We start from the raw sequence: 24,864 nt of genomic DNA on the forward strand, positions 1-24,864 counted from the left end.
ATAGTGGATGCACTTCAAATAAGAGCCTTAGTGTTATAAATACAGTGTTTGTATGTAAGGGCAAAATAGTCAGATGTTGTGTTTGTATTTGTGATGTCATTAACTGATTGTATTTGTAGAAAGATGCACCGAACCCTAGGTAGAGAGAGAGAGAGGCGGCTGCACAGGAAGAGAAAACTCGTTAACTATTATTAGGTCTCTTCTCTATGTTAAATAAAGAGAGACTAAAAAGAATAATTACATCTAAGCCCATTATGAAAACAAAATTTCAAATAACCTTTAATATAAAAAGACTTAACATAAAACCACCTATTCTCAACACTCCCCCTCAAACTGGAGCATAGATATCAATCATGCTCAGCTTGTCACAACATTTTGAGAAATTTGATCTAGCAAGAGGTTTTGTAAACATATTTGCAACTTGGTCTTCCGACTTTAGATATTTGGTAGTGATATGACCAGCTTGAACCATATCTCTTACGTAGTGGCAATCAACCTCAATGTGCTTTGTTCTCTCATGAAATACAGGATTGTTCGCTATATATGTTGCAGCTTTGTTATCGCATATCATGGTCAAGGGAGAGGAAACCTTCACCTGAAGATCATGAAGAACAGTACGAACCCACATCAATTCAACAGTTTGGGTCATAGCCCGATATTCTGATTCTGCACTCGACCTAGAAACCACATTTTGTTTCTTACTTCTCCAAGAAATCAAGTTGTCTCCCAGAAACACACAGAATCCTGTGGTAGATTTTCTATCCACTACAGATCCTGCATAGTCAGCATCAGAATAGGCCACTATCTCCAGAGTTCCACCTTTCCTGAACAATAACCCCTTTCCAGGAGAAGATTTTAGATATCTGAGAATCATAATAGTTGCATTACAGTGTACCTCAGTTGGTTTGTCCATAAACTGACTAACTTTGCTTACTGCTAAAGCAATATTCGGCCTGGTCACAGTTACATACAGTAGCTTCCCTACTAGGGAGCGATAGCTTTTGCTATCAACCGGTTTTAACCCTTCTTCAAACAACTGAACTTTATGGTCCATGGGAATATTTGCTGGTTTAGCTCTCAACATTCCCGTTTCCTTTAATAAGTCAAGAACATACTTTCGTTGAGACAAAACCATCCCTTCACGGCTCCTGACAACTTCTATACCCAGAAAATACCTGAGTGAACCAAGGTCTTTTGTAACAAAGTGTTTTTGAAGATGAGCCTTTGTGGCTTCAATAGCTTTCACATCATCTCCTGTAAGAATGATGTCATCCACATATACCACCATAACAACTATGTCAGAGCTAGTTTTCTTTATAAATAGTGTATGATCTGCTGCTGACCTATTAAAGCCAAAGTGTGACATCACTTCAAATAACTTTTGAAACCATGCACGAGGACTTTGTTTCAAGCCATAAATCGTCTTTCTCAATCGACACACCTTCTGACACTCCCCCTCAACCTCGAATCCTGGAGGTTGTTGCATGTAAACAGTCTTAGATAAATCCCCATATAGAAATGCATTTTTCACATCTAATTGGTACAAGCTCCAACCATGCTGAACAGCTACTGAGAGAACAAGATGAATGGTACCCATCCGTGCAACAAGAGAAAATGTTTCAAAGAAATCAATATCATATGTCTGAGTATACCCTTTTGCTACTAATCTGGCCTTGTACCTTTCAATAGAACCATCAGATTTATACTTTATTGTATATACCCATTTACATCCAACAATGTCAGCATCTGTTGGAGAATCAACTAGATCCCATGTATATTGAGATATTAAAGAATCAATTTCTTCTTGCATAGCCAGCTTCCAGCGATTATCAAGCTCTGCCTGCTGATAGTTCAGAGGAATAGTTTCAGCAGATAAGGCTGAAATAAAAGACTTCATCTGATTTTCAATTCTGACATCGGAGACAAAATGAGATATGGGATATAAGGTACATTGTCGTGTCCCCTTTCGTAGAGCAATAGGCCTATTATCATCATCATGAAGATCATTATTGTCAGTAGAACTTACCTCAGGGGAAGAAGAAGATGAAGGCACTTGCGGAGGTGAAACTCTACGCACATATACCAATGGAGGATTATGAAATCTGAAAGAGGATGAAGTTTGGTTCGGTAATGAGGGCACGGATTCCAAAGAAAAAGAAGGTATAGGTAATGGAAAAGACTCAGTTGGATCAACCTGCAACGGGGAACCGGTACTAGAGTAATATGGAATGAATTCCAAGAAAGATACATCCGCAGTGACATACTCTCGGCGAGAAGTAGGATCATAACATCGATATCCCTTTTGATTTTTGGGATAACCTATAAATATGCATTTTGTAGCTTGAGCAGCTAATTTATCACGGTCAGAGCCAAGTTTGTGTACAAAACAAACACCCAAATATTTTGGGCAAGAAGGATAAGAGTGGAGTATTGGGTTTTAGGATATGAAATGGAATTTGATCACCCACAGAAGACGAAGGCATGCGGTTGATCAGATAGCAAGCAGTTGTAATCGCATCACCCCAGTATAACGCAGGAACATTGGATTGAATCATAATGGTCCTGGCAACATCAAGCAGGTGCCGATGTTTTAGCTCAGCCACCCCATTTTGTTGAGATGAATAGGCACAGGAAGTTTGGGGTTGGATGCCATTATCTTGGTAAAATTGTAACAGACCTTTTGATTTAAACTCGAGAGCATTATCAGTGCGAACAATCTTGACAATAGATTCAAACTGAGTTTTTATTTCAAGAATTAAGGATTTGATAATACTTGGAACTACAGATCGTTCCTTTATTAAAAACACCCATGACAACTCAGAGAAATCATCAACAATAACTAGATAGTATCGACACTGAGTCCTAGTAGGAATCTTACTAGGACCCCATACATCTGCATGAAGAAGTTCAAAGACTTTATTACTAGACTGACTCTGACTCGAAGGGAACGAACTTCGATGATGCTTGCCCAACTGACATGCTTCACACTGAAATGATGTGGTGGAAGGAATCTGAGGAAAGACCGAACGAAGCTTTGATAATAAAGGATGACCAAGACGACGATGCCACTGAACAGGACTGAATGAATGTTTCACTGCAGCATGAATATTACCCATTGGATGATGTAGGTAGTAAACTCCATTTTCTTCATAGCCTCCACCAATCTTCTTCCCCGTCAGCAAATCCTGAAAATGACAACCCATCGGATCAAATATTACTCTACAGTTTTGTTCTTTTATAAGGCAACTAACAGAGAGTAAACTTTGAGGAATAATATCCTTTAGATTTGAAAAAACAAGTGAATTTTCACACAAATGTCTGGATGTACCAGAGTCAATAATCCACTTACTGTCAGTCGGATGAAGATGATTTCCGGTTGAATAGGCAACACCAGCTACAGGAGGGGTGGAACTCAAAGGACGAAAGGCTATCAGCTCATCATATTCAGCACGACTGAGGGTGATACTACTGTCACTTGCAGAGATATTTTCTTGTGCCTTTGTTGCCTCGAGAGTAGTAACATTTGCTTTTGGAGCATATGACTTTGATGAAGAAGAGGTTGGCCAGCCATGCTTATCACAGCAACGATCTTCTAAATGTCCAGATTTTCCACAAAAAGTACATTGAAGCTTTCCTCTGCCTCCCATACCTCGTCCACAACCTCGTCCTCTGATATTCTGAAGATTTTCACGCCCATAACCAGATGAGACAACTACAGCAGATGACTGAGTCACAGGCTGAGATTGTGGAAGAGAGATCGCAAGTCTACTCAGACGATTATATGTCTCAGCAAGAGTAGGTACATCTGAACCAGTCAACATTTGAACTTTTGCAACAGAGAATTCTGAAGATAAACCTGTAAGAAACCAAGCAACCATAGTTTGTTCTTGATGATCCCTTTGTTTCGAACAGCAAAGGGGTCTGTGAGCATTAAGTCTTTCAAAGACAGCTTTGACGGAGGCATAGTACTAGGCCAAGGTTTGATCTCCCTGCTGTAAATTATATATTTCATGTTCAACTTGCAGGATACGACTCACATTAGTCTCTTGTGAGTACGTATCTCGAAGATTGTCCCACATCTGTTTGTCTGTATTATAGTAAATTAAACCATCAACAATATGGGGTTCGACACTATTCATAATCCATGACATAACTATGTCATTATCTTCATCCCAGGTAACATATTTTCCCATTTTTTCAGTGGGTTCGTCTTCCAACAAGATATGTTTTCTACGATGTCCAGATACCGACATCATAAATGTTCTGGACCACCTGGCATAGTTAGTTTCATTCAATCTTACAGAAGAGCCGTACGAAAAGGGATTGGCAAATGCCTTATACTCTCCAATATTTTTCAATTTGGAATCACATTTCGAAGTTTCAGCCATACTTCTGTTTCAGCAAAAAAAATTGGACAGACTTCAATCAACACAGGGAAAAACGTGTGTTACACTCACACACCAACCGATATTGCAATCAGCAGTTGTTCACACACACAAAAAGACCACGACAGTAAAGAATAGCAGCCCACAACAAGAGTACTTTCCCAGCACAGCAGGGAATCTAGCCTGCAGTTTCCACGACAGTAGTGAACAACAGCCCACAAACATGAATAATAGTTTAATTTTTTTTTCAGCACATCAGTGAATCACGACCAACTTACCTCTACATACGCAGAACCTGTTTTTCAGCACATCAGTGAATCACGTCCAACATACCTCTGCATACGCAGAACCTGAATCATAACAGAGGCTGCTCCCCAGACATATACAGCTCGACAGACAGTCATATTTAAATCACGAGCAACACCACTACGAGTTTGATTGTTGTTTCTTCCAAATACCAGGAAGTCACGACATGAAATCACGAAACAAAAAAAAACCCACGACAAGGAGATTGTAGCTGGCCCAAACATCAGGGTATCACGGCTGAAATAAAACTCGACACTAGGGAGGCACGGCAAGGCAAGGCAAACATTCGGCACCAAGGAATAAAATAAGAATCGGCAACCGAGAATCACGGCAGGAACTCACAGCAAGCAAAAACTCGACAACAGGGAGTCATGACAAAGCAAAAAAAAACAAACACCGAGGAGCTACCAAACCAACAGCAAGCATCCACGACCAGCAGCACGCCCAGATCTGTCATCAGATCTTACAAAAAAAAATTAATTGCTGACCTGATTGGAAAAATATTTTCGTTGGATCGTAGTTTGATCACGATCGACTGTGCTTTGATCACAATCGATCACGCTCCAACGATCGACTGTGCTATGATACCATGTAGAAAGATGCACCAAACCCTAGGTAGAGAGAGAAAGAGAAGAGAGAGAGAGAGAGAGAGAGACGGTTGCACAGGAAGAGAAAACTCGTTAACTATTATTAGGTCTTCTCTCTATGTTAAATAGAGAGAGGCTAAAAAGAATAATTACATCTAAGCCCATTATGAAAACAAAATTTCAAATAACCTCTAATATAAAAAGACTTAACATAAAACCACATATTCTCAACAGTATTAAAGGTAGAGTTATCGAAAGCGCCTAGCCTGGTGGGGAAGCGCGCTTTCCCGAAGCGCGTTTTGGAAGTGTGAAACGTCGCGCTTCCGAAACACGCTGAGAAGCGCCAATTTTTTTGGGAAGCGCATTTCCCAACAACAATAACTACGCCTTCATCCCAAAACAATTGGGGTCGGCGATATGAACCAAAAAAGAAAATCATTCTGGGTCTTCCACATGAATCCTTCTCCTCCAATCATTTATATCCAATGTCATGTCCTCGGTGAGGTTCAAAGCATTCATATCCTTTCCTATCATCTTCATCCATGTCTTCCTAGGCCTACCCCGACCTCTTTTAACTAATATATTTTCCCATTTCTCCATCCTTCTAACTGGAGCATCATTAGGCCTTCGCCGAATATGTCCAAACCACCGTAAACGATTCTCTCTCATCTTATTTTCAATGGGTGCAACGCCTACCTTCTTACGTATCTCCTCGTTTTGAATCTATCTTTTATTGTATTTCCACGCATCCATCTAAGCATACGCATCTCAGCTACACTCATTTTTTTAATATTATGTCTCTTGACAGCCCAACATTCTGTACCATATAGTAAAGCGGGCCTAATAGTCGTCCTATAAAACTTTCTCTTCAACCGCAATGGCATTCTACGATCGCACAACACTCCAGTTGCACTTTTCCATTTCATCCACCCAACCTTTATCCTATGATTTATATCTCCATCAATTTCTTCATACTTTTGAATGATAGATCCCAAATATTTGAAACAATCATCCATCGGTATTTCTTGCTCACCAAGCTTCACTACACTCCCATCACTACTTCGTTGTTTACTAAACCGACATTCCATATATTTTGTCTTACTCTTACTCAACTTAAAACCTCTTGCTTCCAATGTCTGCCTCCAAAATTCTAACTTAGCATTAACCCCAGCTCTAGACTCATCAATCAAAACAATATCATCAGCAAACAATATACACCACAGCACATTTTCTTGAATTGATCTCGTAAGCTCATCCATCACTATAGCAAATAGGAAAGGGCTTAAAGCAGATCCTTGATGTAACCCAACCGTTATAGGAAAATTGGTTGTCACCCCTCCACAAGTACGAACATTGGTTACTACTCCTTCATACATATCTTTAATTATACTAATGTACTTGAGAGAAACACCTTTCTTCATCATTGTCCACCAGAGAACGTCCCTAGGTACTCTATCGTATGCCTTCTCCAAATCAATAAAAACCATATGCAAATCTTTGTTCCTCTCGCTATTTCTCTCAATAAGTTGTCTAAGAAGATGTATAGCTTCCATGGTTGATCTTCCAGGCATAAAACAAAATTGATTCTCTGATATCATGACAACCTTCCTCAACCTAGACTCAATCACCCTCTCCCAAAGTTTCATAGTATGACTCATGAGTTTTATACCACGATAGTTTGTGCAATCTTGTATATCACCTTTATTCTTATATAGAGGCACCAAAGTACTCTTCCTTCACTCATTAGGCATCTTATTTGTCCGTCAAATCTTGTTAAAAAGATTTGTCAACCATTCTAAACCTTTCTCTCCCAAGCATTTTCAAGCCTCGATAGGTATACCATCTGGGCCAACTGTCCTTTTTTATTTCATTTTCTTCAAAGTCTCTGCAATTTCTTTCTTTTGAATCTTGCGAATGAAGTCACAATTCATCTCATGAAAAGGAATAGAGAAGTCTCCAAGATCCTGAGCATGACTTCCATTAAATAGCTTATCAAAATAATATTTTCATCTCTCCTTAATCTCCTCATCTTTGACTAAAACCCTTTGCGTTTCATCTTTGATACATCTAACCATACCCAGATCCCTCGATTTCCTATCTCTCATCTTTGCAAGCCTATAAATATTCTTCTCGACCTCTTTGGTATCCAACTTGTCATAAACCACCTTATATACCTTATCCCTCGCATTTTGAACTACTTTTTTAGCTTCCTTCTTTGTTATCATATACTTCTCCAAATTCTCATTATCACGACTCTTACTTAGATTTCTATAACACCCTCCTTTAACCTTAATAGCTAATTTGACATCCTCGTTCCACCATGATGTATCCTTACCTAGCGGTGCACCGCCTTTAGACTCACCCAATACCTCATTATCCACCTTTCTCATGCCACCCGCTAAATTATTCCACATTGATTTTGAATCCTCCTCGAGGCACCAATCAGCTTTCTTAACTACATGCTTTACAAACATTCCTTGTTAAGCTCCTTTCAGTGCCCACCACTTAATTTTACGATCTATCCTATGTCTATCCCTTTTGCGACATTGTCTAATTCTAAGATCTAAAATTAACACTCTATGTTGTGTAGCTACATTTATGGGAAATGTGTTTCCCCCTCGCTTCCCCTGCGCTTCCCCCCTTTTTTTATTTTATTTTTTTTTATTTTATTTTATTTTATTTTATTTTATTTTTTCTCTTTTTTAGCTTCTTCATCGCTTCCTAGGTAGCTTACGAGACGATTCCTAATTCGCTTTTAAGTCATCCCACGCTTCCCGCTTCCTAAAATTTTGAAAGTGTCTCGCTTCCCACTTCTGCTTTCCGTATCGCTTCCCGCTCCGCTTCCTCGACTGACAACCATGGGTTAAACCAGACCTTTGTCATACCCTAACACAATGTTTATAACTTTATATACTAATTAATGATAACATAACCCACAAGGAAAAATCGTGGGAATGTTGGCTGCACTCCACTTGTCTTCTTCTCCCTTTCTCTTGCATGTCCATAAAGATCTCAGCAAAGGCACAAACTTTTATGGTATCAGAGCTTGGATCCAGGTAAGTTCCATTAGATCCAAGCTTTTAATATTCCCTTCTTCCTCTTCTTCTACTGTCCTTTTTCTTTTCCTTCTATCGTCCTCCTTTCTTCTTTCTCTTCTTCTTTCTCTTCTTCTATCTTATTCTTCCCTCTATTTCTTTTATTGGGTCGCTGAATCAGTCATAGTCTGATTCAATCCATTGTTTTGCTGGTAATATTTGGCCTGAACAGTATTATGTCAGGATCAGATCTGATATTGTGAAATAAAATATATTGCTTTCTACCTAATCTTTGTTTATTCAGATTTCCCATGTTTCCAACATCAGATCTGAATCATTGTGTCAAGATGTCTTGGATCTTAATTCCTTTCTCTGATATTGTCTTCTTTAATTCTGTTTTATTCACATACTGTTACACTATTTCACGTTATATTTTTGTCTACAAACTGCTAGCTGATTGGTAGATGTTTGTATGATCTTCTTTGTTTGCTTGCTACAGGATGCCGGAAAAAAAAAAAAACAAAGACGTCCATTACATTTGCTGAGTTATCTTTCTGATTCTCTTTTCTGATCTGATCCAATTACAATAGTGTTTACTATGGCTGCAAATTTGTCTTTTCCTCTTCCCATAAATTCCTCTTTTCTGTCCCAGCTTGTTCCAGAGAAACTGACGACCTCCAACTTCATGATATGGAAGCATCAAATCCAATGTTGTGAAAAGTGGTGAGGCGCTCCACCAAAATCTGAGGCGAGGTGTAAGCCTCGAGGCATAAAGCGTAAAACTCAACTATAAAAAATATCTAAAATTATAAATAAATAAATGCTTTATTGATGAAGCAACAACCAACAAGAAATAAAAAATCTCAAATAAATACCGAAAAAATATGAGATTAACATGTAAAAGTAACATTAATGCAACAACTTGATCTACGTAAGTATCTAAGAAATAAAATATAAGCAGGGATTCAATAAAAAATTAATATTAACAAACAAATGCATATTAGCATTAACAACCAAAAGTTATTATATTTGTCAAAAACTCTTCAAAATGAGAGTGTTAAAATTCACAAGTGCAAATGAAAGACCCAAAAAAACATATAAATGCCCATAGCCCTATGATATGAATCAGTGTTTAGGCTCTTATTGTGTCTCGTCATCATCAATATCTAAGTCTTCAATATCATCATCTAAGGTATCCATATAAATAGGCTCTCCTTCATCCTCATTCTCGGACTCATCATCTACACTTTCTTCCTCCACATCCTTAGTCACTTCTTTTGTTGTTTTTTTTCTTCAATAAAAAATAATGTATTAAATACTTATTTTATCTAATTAAAAAAATACATGTATATTCATAGCAAGGTAAAAGGAATATAGCTTTACTTGGATCTCTTGAAAACCTGTCTTGCCTAAAACCATTTTGTGAATCATAAGGTGAAGTGACTTTTTCAATAAACACATGCTCAATGGCATTTATGTCGAAGTTCGGATCTAACCATAAATCATCCAACCAATTGGGATCACTAGGCAACACTGGCTTCTCCACAATCCACTCATCGTCTGAGTCTATATGATCTAGACATATAGGATCTTTGGTAGACTTTCTTCTCATATCTCTCTTAATTTCATATTGTACATGACAAAAAACAATGCATTAATCTTCTTTTGTTCAAAGTCTATTCCTTCATTTTGTACGCACCTATAGTTCTAAATCATTGATAATCAATTATAAAATAATTAAATTTATACAAACGTATTTCAAAAATAAAATACAAAATCACAAACCAATGAGAAAGTATTCCAATTCCTCTCACAACCCGATGCACTACATGTCATACTTAGAATTTGAATTGCAAAATTCATCAATTCATGATTTTCATGCCCAAATGAACTCCACCAATCAGCTGCATTCAAATAAAACAATAAAAATGTGATAAAACATTAAGAATGTCACAATTAACAAAAAAATAATAAAACATAAAAGAAAATATTAACAAATAAGAACATAATTACAAACTTACCAAGAATTTTTAATTTTCTTGTTGTAACGATTGTCTCTCTACCAAACAATCCCTTTCCCTTAATCTCTTTGCCTTTTTAAATGCATCGATTTGTGTTAGAATTTTTAACCAAACATTTGCACCAGAAACCAAATTTTCAACACAATCATAAAAGTCGCTCATAACTTCTCTATCTGGGTTGAAGTTGTCAACATAATGAAAATGAGGATTTAAATAATAAGCAGTTGCATGTAAAGGCTTGTGAAGTTGCAAGTCCTATCATCTATAAATGATGTCTCAAATAGGTTTATATTTTCTTTCAACATTGTCAAGGTTTGAAGTAATTTTCTCCTTTGCACTATCCATTGCCTCGTACAAAAATCACATAGAATGTTCATCTGCATCCACTAATCGCAACACTTTCACGAGAGACAATGTAGCTTTAATTGCATATGATATGGCAGCCCAAAACTTATGATAATTAAAAACAATATAAGAAATGTTCTTAGCATCAGATTTCTTATAGTAATTAGATGATCTAAAATTTGAAGATAAGAACATCGACTCCAACTATTTCTTGTAGCATCCAATACTATGAAGCGTGAGATATGTTGTAGCAAAACGAGTGACGACTGGACGTAGAAGTTTTTTCTTCTTTGTGAACTTTCTCATCAAATTTAATACCCACGAATGACTATAGATATATTTTATAATTTTTTTGCCTTTTCCACTGTATCTTTAAAAATTGATATCTTTCTAATATCTTCTAACATCAGATCCAAGCAATGTGCCGCAAATGGTGTCCAAAAACATGTTTTTTCTGTTAACATATTCTCTGTTACCACATAATTTGGTGCATTATCTGTAATGAATTGCATCACACTCCTTTCACCAACTTCTTCAAACAACTTACACAAATTTGTGTAATGAGATATTGTGGAAATATAAAGAGTGCTTATAAGCACTTACAACAATGAATAAAAGAGACAATATCACAAGTCCACTAAGGGACAATACAAGCACAAGCCTTTAAGAAGGCAACAATATAAAAAGCCTCTTATTGAGAAGAGAGAGATCACTCAAGCATGAAAAAATATACAAGGAGTTCACCCCTATTTATACAAGAGGGAGAGGAGAGAAAGGAAGGCCAAGGGCCTCAAAAGGAGAGCCCAAAAGGGGGCTCCCATAGAGTCGTTGGGAGCCCCCAACGGTCACATTTGTGACCGTTGGGGGCTCCAACGACTATATGGTTGGAGCCCCTTTTGAGCCTCAAAAAATATAAAAAACAAAAAACAAAAATAAAAAAGAAATTTACATTTTATCAAAACTGAAAAATAGTTGTTTTCTAAAAAAAACTATGTGAAATTACAAAAATACCCCTATCGAGTATTGATGTAATATATATAATATAGATATATATATAAAAGAGGTACATTTTAATACCCCACTCAAACTTTACGGGAAAATAACGGAAAGTTTGCCAAGAAGAAACATGAAGCGAGGAGCTGGAAGAGCTTTAGTGATGAAGTCTGCCAACTGATATTCTGAAGTGACATACGGTAGAGCAATGGTTCCTCATAAGAATTCATCACGAACATAGTGGCAATCCATTTCGATATGTTTTGTACGCTCATGGAAGATATGATTGCTCGCAATATAGATGGCACTCTTGTTGTCGCAGCATAATTTTGAGGCTTCAGTAATATCAACCCCCATGACTTTAAGCAGACTGCGAAGCCATACAAGTTTCATTGTCGTGGTTGTCATAGCCCGATACTCAGCTTCAGTGGATGATAGTCTAAGTCACATGGGTGCGGGTGCGAGTGCGGGAGCGGGTGTGGGTGCGGGGATTCGGCACTTCCAAAAAACTCGGGTGCGGGGGTGCGGCAAAATTTTTTTTTTTTTTTTTAAAAAAAAAAAAAAAATATATATATATATATATATATATATATATATTTAAAAGGGGTCCGGGTTCCCCCAACGCGGGTCCTGGGCAAGGCATATTTAAAAGTCGTCCCGCGTAATTACTCGGGCTTTAAAATCACCAGTCAATATTTTATTAGTTTTGACCTCTGTTTTCGTGACCGTACTGCCTCCAGCCATCTTTTCTACCTTTACATTTTTAGATTTCTTTGTGACATATAATAAGATATTTGGAGATTTTGTGTTTTGCGCTTTTTCCTTCTGGAAGTGGAGGTGAGACTAGTTGGGGGCAATTAGTTAGTGCATCACGTGAAGGAACTTTGGTTAGAGTCCCCAACCCTGGTTGGGTGCAACACTCGAGACATGTAAAGGGTTAGTGTGATGTGATTTGAAGTAATAAGGGGCAGCAGCGTTAGCTTTGCTAATTTGTCCCAAAGGCAGAATGTTGGAAGCAGCAAAGGATGAAAGGGGGAGATTGGTTGCGCATCAAAGACCGGGGCAGTAGTAGTGCAGGCACAGCAGGGAGCTTTGCAGGCGCAGCAGCAGCCTTGGTCGTGAATGATTCTGGTGAAGAGAGGGAAGGTATTAGTCTGGCGTCTCAAAAGCTGTCTCGCACCGATGCGTTCCCCTTTAGGATGCCTCCCTTCTCCCGTTGTAACAACAGCCCCACCTTTTATAACAGTGAGGGCAGGTCGAGCGATTTATACGATGTCCCTGTGGTGCAGTTGCAGCAGGGCTGCAGGAGCTACTGCAACAAGGACTCTGCAACCTTTTCCTATTGCCTTCAAATCCCCAGGTATCAACTCTAAAACAACACCCCTTCCAAAACACCCTTTGCATTTTTCCGGCACCTCTGATTTGTCCAAAGAATCACCCTTGTACCATTTCATAGGGCAAAAAAAAAAAAAGATGTATCAAAATGACCCTGGGTGCGTTGACCGCACCCAGGGTCGTGTTGGCCGCACCCGCACGCGCACCCGCGTCGAGTCGCGTCGACGCGGGTGCGGCATCTGTTTTGCCGAGTCCCTGTGACATAGATGATAGTGAAACTTTCGGTTGCTTCTTGCATCGCCAGGCAATCAAAGAGTCCCCTAAAAAGACACAAAAACCAGTAGTTGAGACTCGATCATTGGGATTACATCCCCAATCTGCATCAGTATAAGCAAGAAGATTCAAGGAATAAGAGGAGGATAGAAATAGCCCTTTATTGATGGTATTCCGAATGTAGCGAATGATTCGAAAAACAACACTCATATGCACACTGGTAGGAGCATGCTGAAATTGGCTAACTGAATGAACCGCATGGGCGATATCTGGTCTGGTGATGGTTAAATAGGTGAGAGACCCAATGAGTTGTCTGTAGGGTGTGGGGTCTTCCAGAAGAACCCCATCCTCCAACCATAATTTGGCATTAATAACATCGGGAGTCTCTACTTTCTTGTCATCAGAAATCCCAGACTTAGAGCAGATATCTGCAGCAAGCTTCATCTGTGACAAAATATATCCTCGAGAAGAATATGCAACTTCAATTCCAAGAAAATATCTAAGAAAACCAAAATCAAACATATCAAAATTATTTTTTAACATCAATAATACTATTTTGATCATTCTCAGTGATAATCATATCATCAACATAAAGCAACAATATTACAATACTAGTACCTGCATTTTTGACAAAAAGAGCAGTGTCAGTATAACAAGAGTGAAATCCTAATTTTATCATGATATCACTGAAACGATCATACCAAGCCTTAGGAGCTTGTTTAAGGCCATACAATGCCTTCAAAAACCGAAGTGTTTGACCTTGCTTAATATTAATTCCGAGTGGCGGATCCATGTAAACTTCTTCACTTAAACTTTCATTTAAAAAAGCATTTTTTACGTCAAGTTGATAGATAGGCCATTTTTTGGTTGATGCGACAGCTATTAGGGTCCTGACACTGGTCATTCGAGCTACGGGAGCGAATGTTTCTTCATAATCAATGTCATATTCTTAAGAGTATCCCTTAGCAACTAATCTAGCTTTATATCGTTCCAAAGAGCCATTGCTTTTAGTTTTAGCTTTGAAGACCCATCGACACCCAATAGGTTTTTTGTGTGAGGGTAGATTAACAATTTCCCAAGTATTAGCCTTTTTTAAAGCATTTAGTTCAACTTGCATTGCTTCAACCCAATGTGGTATAGATTTAGCTTGATTATAGTGAGCAGGTTCAAAATAAGAATGTAGGGTTATTAAACATGCCCGATAGTTGGGGGTTAAGGAATCATAGGATACAAACCTATTTGGGGGTATTGATATTCTAGAAGAATGTCTAACTTTTGGTTCCTCAGAAGATTCAGAAATTTGAGAGTATTTTTCGAGGGCACTAATAGGATTTTCTTGATTTCTTCTTGAGTAAACATTTATATTTGTATCACTATCATTTGAGGGTGTTATATCAAGATGGGACACGTCACGTGTATCTTCTATGTTTTCAAGAAAATCTTCTTGTATGTCATCGATAAGATCATGTAAGAATATGTAATCAATTTCATTTGTTTCTTCTATCTTATCAAAACCGTTCTCTTCTTCTAGAAATGTTACATCTTTTGAAACATATAGTTTATCATTCTTAAAATCATATTTATACCCTTTTTTATTTTCACCATATCCTAAAAAAACACATTAAATTGCTTTTGGAGACAACTTATCCCTTTTATGTAATAGGACAAAACATTTGCAACCAAAAATACGAAGACGATTGAAATCGGGTGAAATTTTAAAGAGCTTTTCATAGGGAGAAGCATTTTTTTAATTTAGAAGAAGGCAGTCTATTGATTAGATAAGTGGAAGTTAAAACGGCTTCGGCCCAAAACTTCTTTGGAATATTCCTAGAAACAAGTAATGTTCTAGCGGTTTCTATAATGTGCCTATGTTTCCTTTCCGCTAGGCCATTTTGTTGAGGGGTCCTAGGACATGATTTTGATGGGAAATTCCATTTTGGGTTAGATAGTTTTGAAATGCATAAGATAAGTATTCGCCACCGGAATCGGATCTTAAAATAGATATATCATTTTGGAATTGATTTTGAATCTTTTTATGGAAATCTTTAAAGAAAGTGAATACTTCCGATTTATGACTAAGAAAGTAAATCCAAACATACCGAGTAAAGTCATCAATAAAAGTAACATAATACGAATAGCCCCCTGTAGACATAACCGGAGAAGGCCCCCAAACATCCGAATGCACCAATTCAAAAGGTCTTGATGAAAGAAAAGTTCCAGTTGGAAATGGAATAGACTTCATTTTTCCAAAAATGCAATCTTTGCAATTAATTTCTTTTTCCTTACAAAATTTGTTTCCAAAAGGAAAGAGATACATTTTGGAATAACTTGGATGACCAAGTCTTTTATGCCAAGTTTCCATGTTTTTTTCTTGGACATAAGAACAAAAATGATTTGAAGGGAGATCGAAATGGTCCATATAATAGAGGTCTTCCTTTCTATGGCCTTGCCCAATCCGCTTCCCGGACCGGAGATCCTGCACAAAGCAACCATTAGATGAGAAAGATATTTCACATCCATGGTCGACAATTTGAGAGACCGAAAAAAGGTTTAGATTTAGTTTGGGAACAACTCTTACTTTTGGAATACAAAAATTTTGGGAATCTTTAAAAGAGCCAATACTTGAAACTCTTTAAAAAGTAATATTTTATTATTAAACAAATGCACAAAAAATGCATTACACAAAAAAGGACAAGAAGTCCCATATATATACAAGTAACAAAGAGAAAGAAAGGTCAATATAGCCATTGGAGAGCTCAAGGTCCAACAGCTAACTTGGTCAAAAAACCAAAATGCCCTCAAACAAATAAAAAAAATACAAACATCCTAATATATATATATATATATATATATACACACATACACACACACACACAAAAGAGTACACATAATACATATATCTTAACAAAGAGCACCATGAAAGATGAGTTGAGGTACATCAAAGAGAGTTATAACCCATTGGTAGTTGTTGGTTTTACAGATGACGACTGGGCTGGTGATCCTGATATGCAAAGGTCTGTATCGGGATATTGTGTGTTTCTTGGTAAAAATCTTATATCTTGAAGAAGAAACAAAAAATTGTTGCAAGATCAAGTGCGGAAGTTGGATATCGATTCATGGCAGCCATAGCATCAGAAGTAACGTGGATCAGACATCTGGTTGTCGTCTTAAGACAAAGCATAGGAAAGTCCCTAAAATATTGCGACAACCAGAGTGCTATCAAGACAAAACATATTCAGATTGATTGACAAGACACTTTAAAGAAATTGGGACTGCAACCAAACAAGAGATCCTAACTGTTTGGAAAAACCACCATGCTGGAGATTTCAACAAGGTGGGCTATCATTCTCTCATTTAGAAATGAGGCAGTGTCTCATCAATGAGAGCCCTAGCCAGAATGGGGTCATCTTTCAGATCCCCAATGTATGCTTCGCTGACTAAGCACTTAAGGATGTTTACACAGCAAATACATGCTAGAGCATAAGAATGGTTTACCAAGTGCCACCAACCTACGGAGGCAATAAGCGAAGTTTACATTGAAAATTGTTCAGGCTGACAGCTTCTTTCGCAGCACATGGTTACAGGAAGATAAAGGTTTTGAAGTTGCTGAGCAAGCTGAGGGATCACCAATTGCTAAGCAGTTGCATGCTAGCGGCAAGAATAAAAGCAAAGTTGGTATTCATGCAATCAATCCACATAAAAATTCAGCCTTAAAAGGGCATTGAATCTTCAGTCATTATTGTTCTAGTGCAAAGGTATTTTAAGAAGTATCCAGCTAGATGTTTCAACCTCAGCTAAAGCTAAATGGCACATTCACGGATTCGTCTTTCCATACATTAGTTTAGGAATAGACTCTTAGTATTCTACAGGTGATTAGAACCGTCATTCTACCTCATTTATTTATTTCCACTTCTCCCCTGTTGCTGTTAAAAGAAAACTTCTTGGAACAGCTGGATACTTGAGTTTTACTTCATCCGCACTAGCAACTCTGGTGATAAAAGCTTTCATTTCCGGATTTAAAAAATTAAAACAAAGACATTGCAGAATATCTTTTGGTCATAATGCAAACTAATATATTCACATCTAAATTGCAGCATGGGACACACAGAAGAACCTCCCTTTTTCGATCAGTTGAACCTACAACAACCCATATTCCTATGTATTCATCACAAAAGCAAACGCACTTTGACCGTAATCTTTATTCCCATTGTACTGCAGATAAAACGTATCCAATCAGCACAATGGGACCTCTACTATATGTCAAATAACATAGCTCACGTTGAGAACTCTAAACTGCCAGTGTTCCTATACAAGATCTACGATTTGGCTAGCAGAGTCATTTCCTAGTCTATCACTAAATCAAATTTCTGTATACACATCCTATTATCCATAAGTACAAAACTACAAACCATCCATGAGTTTAGCTAAAACAAAAAAAAAGGATAACGAATTTCCCGTTTCTTCATACACATCCATGAGTTTCCATCAAACTGAAATAAATCAAAAGTAAAAAAAAAAGACAGTAGAATACGTGAAAACTGACCTTTCTTGCAAGGGAAGTAGCAACCATGTTAGAGGTAGCAATTGACAGGAACATGAATACGTAACTCAAGTAATCGCAAACAACCGTTCCCGGCCCTGTTCATCCATCACCAACGCAAAAATCATCAAAGAAACGAAAACCAACTAACGATGAAATCCTCCAAAATTCATTCCCACACTCAGAAAAAAAAAATGAACCCCGCAAATCAGCGCAGCAGAGGTCACTAACCCAATGCAGCAAGCTCCACGGAGCTGCTCTGCCCGACGACCGCCGTGTCGATGAGGCTCATCATCGGGCCGCAGATCCAGAGCCCGCCCGCCGGTCCGGCGAACATGGCGATGTCCTTCACCTGTTGCCATAAGCCGCCCTCCAAATTCACACCCAAACCAATCCCACCCCCATCACCGCTCCCCGCAATCTGCTCCTCCCGGGCGAAACCCATTTCGTCCTCCCCAGAACCCGCCCGATCGGGGCCGCCATCGGCACGGCCGATCGCGGGAGCGGCGCAACAACGGAGGTGGAGTCTCCCAGGGATCAAGAAACCAGAAGAAAGGCGGCGGGGTATCAAATGGGGGAGGGTGGGAGGGCGCCAACGAGGGCTGGTGACGAGGAAATAGGTCGGGTGGGGGCGGGCGAGGGTTCTGGCGTCCATGGCAAAACGAGAAGCCTAAAATTCTCGGGGAATGGGAAGGGATGGGAGTGTGGGACGATTCTTGCGGATGGGGGGGAGTTGCAGAGAGTTGGGGGGAGAGGGTTTGAATAAAAATTGGGTTGGATTCGGTCATTGGTTATCGTTAGCCCACGTAGGAGGAATTTAGGGCTGAGGTTGAATGTTGGAAAAGGACGGGGTCGGATTCCTCCCCAAGGAGAACGAAAAGGGATGGAGTGGGACAATGAGAGTCACAATCGAGAGGAAGACGACGCTCTTTATCGCTTCCCTTTCTTTCCAGCTTCTCTGGTATACCGCGAACGTTGCTACAGGTGGGGCCTTACTTAACAAAACCGACATCAAGATTCCAAATATTCGTTTTCACGACTTAACAGCGCAAGCGATCGCGCGTTGGCCACTGCCGACAGAGCGCTCTCTCACTCGTTTTTAAAGAAAGCATTTTAAAAATATATTTTTAATATAAATTATTATGCAAATCGTGCATCAAATAATAAAAACCTATTCGCACAGTAAAAAATGGGTTAAACTCAAAAAATAAAAAATTTATTTTATATTTCACAAATAACTAAGTTATTATTTATTTATTTTTAAAATAAAAAATAATTAAATAAATAAGTAATTGCCTATGCAGAGAGTTTAAACAAATAAAAAAAAAAGATTGATGACATCTAGAGTATTTAAAGTGGATGGTTGAAGCTGTTGTTGCTTATATGAAAAGCATCCCAAAGACACTTTTGTTATCAACTTTCCCAAAAATTTGGAGTTACTGGCCAGAGAAAAGGAAAGGAAATGGAGAAAGGCAAAACAAAAGGGGATGGGAAAAGAGGCGGCAACGACAGGAAGTATTGACGCAAGCTCGATGGTGGCTGGGAGCAGTAATGGCGACCTTGATGAGAACAGCCCGGCCGAACAACCTGCTCCAAGAGCTGGGCCATGTTGTAGTGAGGGCTAAAACTAAAGGCACAAATAGCATTAAAGCGGTTAGGACTAACTCATTGCATGTCAACCCCAAGATCATGATTTCGGAGAAGCGGTACGAACAATTGTTTGAGTCACTCTGATGGACGGCTATTGCAGGTTTCTCAAGAAGATTGAGTGATCGTTGTGTTACAAATTCATCTTTGAATTGCTAGTCTCAATGGCCTCACATGTAACGACCCCAACTCATCCTTGTTGAAAAGTGGATTTTTTTTTTAAATAATTGCGAAAACCAAAACCCAAAGATTCAGGGCCTCACAGACTTAACACATTCCAAATCACAACGGATTTTACATTGAACCAAAAATCAAATAACTAACTTTATTAATCAATAATCAAAGTTTAAGAATGAGAATAAATTAATGTCCAAAATCATAAAGCCACACTGTCCTAAAATAATGACAAAAGTAGTCACGCAATCTCGTAGGCTCCATATGGTAGACGTCATCATCACTGAGCATTAGATCCTGTGAAACACATAAATAGTAGTAGATAAAAATCAAAGATTCTTGTATGAATTCCTTTAAAATTTCAAACATGCAAGAAACTACATAAATCAAATTCATGCAAGTTTTTAAAGAAAATAAACTATAATTATCTCAAAATCCAAATAATCATTCATGCATTTAACAATAATTATCAAGCAACAATAATATCTCACATGAAATAGAACGGGCGAGAATGCATGTTAATATGCATGAATCCAATGCACATGCATAAATAACCGATTATATTATTATCAAAGTTTTTTTTTTGCATGCATGTCCCTATTAAATGCACATAAGTTTAGTTTCACTTTTCATTAAAATTCGTGGATACTTAAGATGGGCACAACAAATTCTTGAAGTTCAAGATAGGTTCCTAATTATAGCTTAACACATAATTTATATTTTATGATTGGGTTTCACACTTGTTCTTCGATCAATGTCAGGAATCAACACCATCTATCGAAATATTAGAAATCAACATCTAATATCAGGACACCAAGAAAATCAGCATTCACTGATGTCACTTTTTTGGTATACCAATAAAAATAGATGTGTCTACAACACCACACCCAGACAAAGTGACATGAAACTCTCTAAAACTATAGTCGGGAGGTGAACCACCATATCAGGTTTAGGGGCACAATCGCACACAAAGTTATAGCATATTCACAATTCCCCAAAACTGCCATTCAGGATTCTCATACTGTGAAAGGGACATCAAGGAAGAAAACATTGATTACATTTTTTATCTCTTTTATCTTTTTATCAAATGACAAATTCTTTATAAAAGCTTCATTTTGAAAATCAATATACAAAATATAACATGTGACCTTGGCCCGTTATAATATTTAATTGTGCAATTAATTCAAAAAGTTAATAATTTTCATGATGGATTTTGAAATGATAAAACAAATCTTAGAGCAACACATACACTAGCCCACATGGCCTAGAGTGGTTCATATCTGACCATTGATGCATCTCATGCAAAAATCCTCAGTGAACATGTAACCACACAATTTTTCAAACATGTCCACAAATGTATATTCATTCACACACAATATGAATGTACATATAAAACAGTTTACATATGTATATGAACACATACTTGCCACATACATTTTGCTTTCATAATTCATCTCATGTATATCATTCAAACATGCACATGATCATGCTGAAGCAACATTAAACTAATTTTAAAATCTATGTGTTCATGATATGCACAATTATGCCAACATGATATTTAATCTCATGAGCATACATAACCAATAAACATCTTTATCAATTCGAGCATGCTCGAATTATAAAGCATAAGTACCAAGCCCAGGCTATATTGCCCCCATACACCGGACAACATTAGTGTACTATTGGCAGCATGTTTCATAAGCATGAACATGCAACCAAATTGTGTTGGGCAGTAGGCAACTTCTCTTCTTGAACACCAAACTGCGAGTCAAGTCATCGAGGTACATAGCAATCACTATGAACCCCAACTATTGACAGTCGGTTGAACTTAAAAGAAAAGTTAAACACAGCCCATCAGTGTTTGTAAGACCCACAAATTTTATGAGAAAAATTTAATTCATGATAAGAATTTCATATATATTTTTTAGGGCATACATACATATATATAAATATATATATATGAAACCCTAAAATGAATCAATACATATATATATACATATATACGTACATCGCAATGATATTATACTGAATCCTTAATCTTTTATTTAAAATGCATAGAAACATTTGAATTGATCCATCAAAAAACTTAAATACCTAAGTTTAATGTATTTTAAGAAATTCTGACAAGAATCGAGATTTTTAAGAGAATGCTTGAGTTTTTCGGAAGTTTAGAAAGACACTTTCCTAACCTAAATGCAAATTCACAAAAAAGGATCGAATAAATAAAATAATGAAAGTTAGTGGGGCCCTTCATGAATAGTTCATGAATAGTGCCTTGGAGGGGGCACTATTGAAAGATTTTCAAATTAATTCAAATAAAATAAGCCTATTGAGGCATTTTTGGGCTGGAAGGTTTATTTACAAAAGTGTCACCACCTAGAAGGGTATGACACTTAAGTGAATGAACCACAACCCTCCATTTTCCAGATTAAGTTTCAACCGTTGGATTAAAACCCTAACCTATATAACCCTAAGAAGGAGAGCAAACTCATTTTCTCTCATCTCTCTCTCTCTCCCTTCTCTCCAAAATCGTGAGCCCATCTTCTTCCTTCCTCCATTTGTGTTTTGGTGTAGGGGTGGGTACCAAGCTAGGGACTTCCCTCTACACCTTAAGCAAGGGGGGGCATTGGTTTCACCATTTTCATTTCTTGAAGCACTCTATACGGTTTTAAGGTGAGAGACTTTCATGGCTTCCACTTTGTGAAAACTGTATTCGTTTAACATGAAGTCCCTTCCCCCCATGCCATGATATGCCATGCATGGGAGCTAGATGGATTAGAGATGGCTAAAGTTTTATTTTTCTTTATCTTCTCATTGCTAACTCGATGCACATTGCTTTTTGTTTTGTTGTTCTTTTCCTTATTGTTCATACGCATGGTTGCCATATTTTTTTTAGCATGTTCACGCACCATGTACCTCTTGCACGCACCGGTTTTTCCCGGTTGCAGAATTTGTCAGAGGCAACTCTCAAGAATCAATCATATCTGCCTAGATATTGGTCGAATTTTGGTGTTCTTGGACTTTCTGGAAAGCCAAGACACAAACCTATAACTTTGTAATTAAAGGCTTTGCCTGATTTGGTTGGCAAAGGCATTCAAAATCCCTATCAAATTGTCGGTCAGTCAGATTTGTTTTTTTTTTTGGCAGTCCCTATCCAATTTGACTCTGAAGAAATTACCATATTTGCCTAGATACTGGTCGGATTTCGGTGTTCTTGGACATTCTGGAAATCTAAGAGACAGTCCTACAACGTTGTAGTTTAGAACTTTTCCTGATTCAGTCTATAGAGACCTTCAAAATCCCTATTAAAATATCAGACAATTGGATTTTTGTCGGGCCCTGTTCAGTCCAGAATGCTCTGAATAGTGTCTCGTATTTTCAGAATTTCTCCCGACTCCCTCCATAAATTTTTGATTTTTTTGATTCTATGGGAATCTGACACATAACTCTACAACTTTCGTGTTCACTATAGTGGCTGAATCTTCATCTAGGCATCTCGAAAATATCCATCTTTCAATTGCTATAGGAAGTCATGGATTTTCTTTTCTTTAGCAGGTGTAAATATCATGTTTTAGATATATCTCATTTTTAGGCTGAGTGAGTGAACTCAAACTAGTCGGTCAGCGAGCTGACCAGATTGTGTATGTGTCAGTCCTATTTTGGCATCACCTCGTGGTTGTTTGGTTTATCTGCTGGATGTTCCATCCGTGTGAACCCGAGCAGCTTGTGCATGCATATCGAGTGACGCCTCTTCCTTGCACCAGCAGGTGGTTTGGGCCTGCATGATAGGCCAAACCAGACCGTGTGTTGACCCAACCGTAAGCCTTGTACTTGCTCCTTCAACCCAGCCCAACAAGGGCAGTAGCTTGTGCACTTGCCCAGCAAGTTTCGGAACCCCGTTCTCACAAATCGACAGGGTGTCGGTGTATTTTTTTGACTTTGGAAAACTTACCCTAAGAATTAGCACCTAAGCTCACTGTCATTTTTTGTTGTATTAGTGCGCTCTATTGCAGCATGATGTATGCTGCAATGGACCCATATTTTTGTGCTTTAGGGCAGCTTGTAGCTGTTCCCAATTCTTGCACATCCATCACGTATGGCGGCACGTTTGTTGCTGCAGTTTAATCGCAGCAAGTGTGATCTTCAGCAACACCCTTATTGTTGCCAACTCCTGTAGAAAGGTCGCGTCGCAGCAACAGCTTGAATGCTGCAATTGTTTCCTAAAGGAAATGACACTGCATGACAGTAATTAGCAGACTGCATTTTATATATGACTGCACGGTTAGGGCAGCACTTCGCTTGCTGCCATTTTCCTGCGGAAATGGCGCTGCGGGCAGCATCCCTCTTGCTATAGAATTTCTGTAGAAATGCGCATATTGGACAACACTCCACTCACGGTGATGCGTTCTTACACTTTTAATAGTTATGACAGCTTGTGTAACGCGATAGATATATATGTATCTGTATATGTCTTGCCAAATGATGTTGTTCAAGATACGTAGTTAGATAGACACATATATGTATGTCTAGAGATGACACACACTCGACAAATTCTAAGAATACACCTACATTGCTTTTATAACTTGTCACTAGAATACATTATGTTGTTGCACAATTTGTTATTTGAATGAACTATATGAATATGGCACGCTCTACCCCATGTCCAATATGAATGTTGATATGTTTCAGTGTGGCGTATAGTGATTTCGTTGACAATTATACGGATTGACTAGAAGAAACATGTGCAAATAGTGCATGTCTCGATAAAATGATATAGTTCACAATCTAGAACTATTGTAACATGACTACTAAGTTCTGACAAATCCACTTGCACATCATGTCACCAAACTTAGAGAAATTAAATGAATTATGTTGATAATTTAAGTGTCTTATATTCAATAATGTTTCTTAGCATTTAATGAATGCTTGAATGTTTTCGTGTATGTTTACTTTGAACACATGATTCACCCTTGACACTTGATTCGTTCCAAATGTACAAAGAGAACTTGAGGCATCTTGCAAGGGTATACTTGTCTTTGAGACTTTATAAAATAATGAACTCTGTGGCGAGTTAAACGTGGGTGATGGACCCACCTTATGATTCAAGCTCACTTGTTTAAGTATGTCATACCTCTGAATGTTAATTGATTGTTATCCCCTTCATCGATGAAGTACTTCTTTTGGCTTGTTGTGCTAGAACACGTAAATGTATGAGTGTGACCT

General features: G+C 38.0%; 1 protein-coding gene across 4 annotated transcripts in view; it reads right to left on the bottom strand.

Annotated features, from left to right (window-relative positions):
- The window catches only part of LOC149817737 (protein DETOXIFICATION 46, chloroplastic-like), a 79,689-nt gene extending 60,899 nt beyond the window's left edge, over nucleotides 1–18,790 (bottom strand). For all 4 annotated transcript variants that reach the window (XM_089984071.1, XM_089984072.1, XM_089984074.1 and 1 more), the window contains exons 1-2: nucleotides 18,052–18,790; nucleotides 17,824–17,918 (exon numbers count right to left, since the gene is read on the bottom strand). In XM_089984071.1, the coding sequence (XP_089840197.1) occupies nucleotides 17,824–17,918; nucleotides 18,052–18,475 (519 nt within the window). In that variant the 5' untranslated portion in view covers nucleotides 18,476–18,790. The remainder of the gene's footprint in view (nucleotides 1–17,823; nucleotides 17,919–18,051) is intronic.
- Nucleotides 18,791–24,864: the final 6,074 nt, after the last annotated feature.

This window comes from Nuphar pumila, chromosome 13 (genome assembly GCF_984573655.1).
Source record: "Nuphar pumila chromosome 13, dmNupPumi1.hap1.1, whole genome shotgun sequence".
In the NCBI taxonomy this organism is placed as follows: Eukaryota; Viridiplantae; Streptophyta; class Magnoliopsida; order Nymphaeales; family Nymphaeaceae; genus Nuphar; species Nuphar pumila.